Genomic DNA, 6,000 nt, shown 5'->3' with positions numbered 1-6,000 from the left:
AGGTGATACGATCCAGAACCTCGGGCTCTGGTTCCACTTCGCTTTTACCAGGAGTCCATTATCTGCTACCGGAAAACATACGATAACAAAACTGTGATGACAATTGAGTGCCTCAAATCACAATAGTGTCCGAGTTTAACTCCCAAGAAAACTCGAAGTGGCAGTGAAAGTGCCTATGATTTGTGGACGCTGAACCATACCACCTTAAGAACTCAGTATGCCTTAAGAACTCAGTCACAGTAATTAATTGAAAGCTTTCTATGCCAACCAATGTATGAATCTGTATTATTACAAGCACAGTGATACTCTATGCCCAGGGAAGTTGAGAAAATTTCCAACCTAGGACTGGAACATACTGAGTTCTTAAGGTGATACGATTCAGCGTCCACAGGCACTTTCACTGCCACTTCGAGTTTTCTTGGGAGTTAATCTCGGACACTATTGTGATTTGAGGCACTCAATTGTCATCACAGTTTTGTTATCGTATGTTTTCCGGTAGCAGATAATGGACTCCTGGAAAAAGCGAAGTGGAACCAGAGCCCGAGGTTCTGGATCGTATCACCTTAAACCAATTTCTATGTAAAGATCCCTTCAGACCGATCGCGTTTGTCATAGTGGTCTTTGGTTTTTTGTTCATGATTCCGTTATAAATAATCTGGGACTTTGAACAGTTATCTGAAGTCTTTGACTTGGAAAATTGGTAACTACACTGCAATGCTCATTTCTGTTTGTCAAACTTTGTAAACATTTCAAACAGAAATGAATAAATAGTGTATTACTGAATTATAAGTGGGGATGGGTGGCATTCACTAGCCCGAGAATACCCTCCACATACTAGCCTCTTCACCAACCATACATCAGTACGCACTTATCAAGTCAGTCATTTTTACCGAGTTTTTGAATTGCGGAAATCTTCGGTAAAATTTAAAAAAATCTGTGAAAAATTCAAAGTTGAGAAAATGTGTTACGAAAATTAACAGACTAACTTCTGTTAATCCCGTGTAATGATGAAAAATAAAAAATTTCGATTTTTATCCAATCTTTACGAATAACAGTCATTTGAATTTTAACCGAGTTTTTCAGTAATCCAAAAATCCAGTAAAAAATACTGACTCCTGCAAAAAAAACTAAGTGTACACAGAAGCAGCGGAGCTCCACACTCCTCCTTCGAAACAGCACCGCAGCTGAGCTGCGAGTGCTATGAAATAAAAGGGACATCGACTTATTACCGCTACCTACTTCTCTCCCTTCCGCTCTCAGAATTCGCCGATTCGGTGTCTCTCGTTGTGTTTTCTGCTGAGACTGAGCAATATTCGATACCGCGAAATATCTCCGCAGTTGTGTTTTCTTTCGGCGCAGGAGATGTGCGGTAAACAAAAGTTAAGAATGTAGCTAAACATTTACAATAACATTCTAACAAATTTTCATGTGCGTAGTCCACTGCAACAGCCGAACGTACGAACGAATAGGGTGACTATAGCGCATTTTATGAAAACGTCACAAGTTTTTATGGCTGTTTTAAATCAATAATTACGAAGAAACCATAAAGCCTACAAGGTTACTACCAAAGGCACAAATCTAGGGAACTGCATGGAAAATGTTTTGTAGAAGAACTAAATAAACAGAAATGGAAATTTTCAACTTAAAAACACTAAAATGTATGAAATTTCACCAATTTTTTTGGTACTTTCAACATACTTTTCAATTTTAATGTATGATAATCAACTTTAATCGAGTTCTTTTTCAAAGAGCATTGATAGCTAAGACTTTAATCTTTCATTTAGTGTGTTGAAATCAGAAAACCACATTAAGATTAAAAAAATATAGCCAACCAAAGTTGGCAATACAAAAAAACATAAAATGTTGAATAACTCACTTAGCAGTCATTTCCGACCCTATGTTTCATGGGGATTTTTTCATAACTTTAGGAGCCCTATCTACCCTGAAAATATGTAAAACCCGGAACCAAACACCCTGTATTTTCCATAATGCATAACAATTTCAAACCTTTGTTTTTCAGTAACTCCTAGGAAAGCATGTATTTTATATTCGGATAGATGCAAAATGTCGATTTGTTTATTTTTGTGACTTACGTCCTTTTGAAAAGTTATGCTTGACTAGTGCTGCACCAATTTACCATACGGTCTAACTTATGTTCAAAATAAGCTTTTCCATAAGTTTAAACGTAGGCATACAGGACAGCATTGTGACTTACTTGCTGTTACTGATTTTTTTTTTATTTGTTCATTAATTTTATCAATCGAATCAACTTTACAGAGCCGAGAGTTCTTGCTCACTCTACAAAACATCGTAAAACTATGGTCAAAAAGTACAACACAAGAAACACTTTATCTTCCGCTATCCAATCCAGTATTTTACGATCGTTTGTGGTAGGGGTTTCTGGTAGGGACATAAGATTTGAAGTATGGGTTGTGTCGTTTGACGTGTAAACGATCAAATTTAAACGTTTACACGTCAAACGACACAACCCAAACGTCAAATCATATGTTCCCTACCAAAAAAAAACTCAACCAGATTGTGGCGGCCATAAGCGCTCGTAAAATGCTGGATAACCCTGCTCCATCGGAACGGGATACGCTTCCAGTGGTTTCATTGTATGGCAGTATCGCCAACGGGAGGCAGAGCGTTTCCATTGCAGCAATTGATGCAAAACGTGGTCATCACTCACACACTCATCACGGTTGCTTTTCAAAGTCGACGTCGCATCGTCCGAAATAACTGTCGATGAAGAACAATAAGAAGATCGACACAATGGTTGCTGCCGAGTAACACACAGACGATAGCGAGACACACATCGAGAGTGGCCTGCTTTTGTCGACATCCGAGTGAATCTATTGCAGAAATTTTGATTTTGATGAAAAAATCAAGGTTTTAGGCCGTACGTCCAATTAGAGGACCACTAGTGGCATAACTGGTATACTTCCCCTATAATAGGTATCAGACATGTTCTGCAGTGTCAGGTATTCTATTTCGTAGTCTGTGAAAGGTATTTCTAGGATTGTTGACTGCACTGTTCTCTGTTAACAACTAACGGAAAGCAGTTTATGCGTAATTTCAGACAGATGTCGCCACAAACGACAATAGTGACATCTTAAGACAAATAAGCGCAGAAACCATTTCCATCGGCTCATTGCTGAAATCAATCATGCCGGTTTTTCTATTTTTAGCATATTAACCTGCTTATATGAAACCGGAGAATATGTGCTGGACAGCCGACATTTTAATTCCTTTTATTCAGTATAGTCGAAAAACTGTTGTGTTTGTTGTTGTGTTTGGCCCTTTTCTAAAAAAAATAGTATACACTTGAATTTTGGAAAGATCTCCAATATTGGTGAGGAATTTCAGTATTTTTATTGGATTGTTTATAAGCTGTGATTTGTAATTGATTTCATACTTCAACATGACTTCTGCACGTGAATTTCCATCAATTTCCATTTAGCAGTCCTACCGGGTTCCATTTGTAAACAAACCTAATTCAAAATTCCTAATGCCCCGCCGTTGATTTACACCGATCCACGGTGGCACATCCCGTGCCCCTATCTATCTCACTGTGGGTCATTTTTCACTGCCACACGAGCTGACGGCGGTGACCGACGCCGTTGGTTGTCCATAATTCACCCGCCACCACCATCATCACCACCGGATCGGGGCCCTGCTCCTTAAGCTTTCACCAAAATGCGGTGGATGGGCCACGAATTTGGACGTCGTCGTCGTCGCTTCTCCGCTTGGCGGTTTGAACCGCAATAATTTTCCGAAGGAACGCGCATCAGGGATTAACATTTTCCGTCCCCGGGTGCCGCACTTTTCCACAACTATTGCCACTTCGCTCCGAAATACACGCCATTTTCCCTGTGGCCCTGCGGGTGGTGGTGCTGTAAGGGTCAGGAGAGGCGAACCCGTCTCGGAGGCATTTCCATTTTAATTTATTTAAATCTTGTCGCTCGAGACGCTTTCGTTGGCTGGTGCTCCGCTTTCGCTTTTTCAGTTTTATTTTTAATTAAAGTTAATCCCTGCGATTTGATGTGTTTCGTCTCGTTTTTCGGGTTCGGGTGTCGGTTCGAATAGCCGGAGAGCACGCGTTCGTGATTTGAAATTATTTAAGACGTATTTTTCCAGCGAGGGCAATAAGCTTCTGGGGCAAAACGGGATTAAGAGTCAACTTTGAACTATCTATTAATGGACATTCTTTTCTGGTGTTTTGTCGTTTCAGGTTCTTCAGATCGGTTCGGAAGAGAAGAGGGAGCGATTCCCTAGTGGGCGAGTGTGAGGAGAAACATCCGCTGTCGGAAACAGCGAGATCCCCCTTTTTGAGACCCCCAGTACAAGAAAACAGTCAAAACGATTTATCTCCGGCCGTACAAGGACATCTTCCCGGGCGGTGGCCATAACCAGTTAAGCTCGTTATATCCACAGTCCGTGATGGAACGTGGAGGCGGAGCGGGAACTGGTGGTGGAACCGGCACCGGGCTTGACTCGATGACCGACACCAGCGGGCTGTGCCTGCAGGATCTGGTCGGGAATGGAGGCGGCGGCGGTGGTGGTGGCTCGGGGGGTGGTGGCGGAGGAGGTGGAGGGGGTAATACCAATGGAACCTCGGATCACCATCTGCACCACAACCACAACAGTCACAACCACCACGGGTCGCTGCACGATTCGGTTTCCGGCGTCAGTGTCAGTTCGGCACTGACCAGCCTGATGAGCCCGGGAATCAACAGCGGGCTGGGCCATCTGCATCATGGTACGCCGGATCTCAGTGCACATCACCACCATCACCACCAGCATACGTCGTCGGTGCTGCACGAGCCGCTCGAGAAGCTGAAATGTAAGTACTTATGCTACTACTTGGCATTGGGGGAAAGCCTCAAATGTTTGACTTTCAGAAGCCGTATCAAGATAAAAATATCTACAGGGTGATTCAGAATAAATGTCACCGATTTCACATCCAATTCTCATGGGGTAAAATGGGTATCTGTTCAAGTTTTTTTTTTTTTAAAGTGTGCACTAATGTCAGCTTGTATTGATAGTAGGATTTGAAATTTCATTCGTTTGAGAATACAGCCATGGATGTGAATCTGTATAAATTGGTGGAGAAACTGAAATCCTTCGAAACAAGTAAAAAGGAACCATCCCAAGCAACATTGCTAGTTTTTTTTTAGGTTTTAAAGCATTCTACAAGTCTAAATCATTGTCTTCAGAACTCTCATAAAACCAGAAATGTTACTTGGGATACGTGGAAAATCCGTTCAGTATCAGAACTTAGACGCATCGCCAGGACTCCAACAGTGCTGAAACTAAAGTGTGCATGCCGGCTGTTATTAATTTTCGTGACAAATATGGCTGGTAATTAATGGAAAGGGAGAGAGATTTGAATTAAAGTATGCTAAGTTGAAGGTAGCATATCTGGAACATACTGATATCAAAAATTCATGCTTAAACGTCATGTTTTGACGTAGGACTACGCCTGTGATTTCTATATGGGGGTAAACTTTGTGAAAACCGAAAATGGAACATGTAACAAACTATGAAAGATTTTGAACGTTAATAACTCAGCTGCCCCTGGACCAATTTCAATATTTTTTTTACCAATCGATCAGATATATTTCTACGCATTTGTTAAATTTAAGACTTCATCATTTTTCAAAATGTCACTGTTGTAAATTACACGAATGTGCAACTGTTGCTCTGCGAAAAGCAATTTCCCTAACACAGATTTCTAAGTTGAATTCTATCCGGTTTCACCAAACAGTTTTTATTCAGTAACAGCGTGGTGAGTGGTGGTGTTCTCCAGTACACAACGAAAGGCTTTCCGCAAGCAGTGGGCTGCAGCCCACATGAGCATCCATAGAAGGAGGTTGAAGCTGAACCGCTATTGATCGGATTCAGTAGCTCTTCGTGAATTGCTGTGGGCCATCTATGTCAAGTGCGTCATACAAAAGAGTATAAGCAGAGAGAATCCCGATCAAATTCCTATTCCTACAC

The 6,000-nt window shown here is 41.4% G+C and overlaps 1 protein-coding gene across 1 annotated transcript in view; it reads left to right on the top strand.

Annotated features, from left to right (window-relative positions):
- The first annotated feature begins 4,235 nt into the window (after positions 1–4,235).
- Positions 4,236–6,000, top strand: part of Ptx1 (pituitary homeobox homolog Ptx1) — a 170,647-nt gene continuing 168,882 nt past the window's right edge. Inside the window, exon 1 of the mRNA XM_065229263.1 lies at positions 4,236–4,843. Coding sequence (XP_065085335.1) covers positions 4,441–4,843 — 403 coding nt within the window. The 5' untranslated portion in view covers positions 4,236–4,440. The remainder of the gene's footprint in view (positions 4,844–6,000) is intronic.

Source organism: Ochlerotatus camptorhynchus, unplaced genomic scaffold (assembly GCF_037179485.1).
Source record: "Ochlerotatus camptorhynchus isolate MF236.1 unplaced genomic scaffold, CSIRO-AGI_Acam_v1.1 ptg000312l, whole genome shotgun sequence".
Classification (NCBI taxonomy): Eukaryota; Metazoa; Arthropoda; class Insecta; order Diptera; family Culicidae; genus Ochlerotatus; species Ochlerotatus camptorhynchus.
The sequence above is the reverse complement of the archived record's forward strand: the minus strand, read 5'-3'. Positions and strand labels throughout refer to the sequence as shown.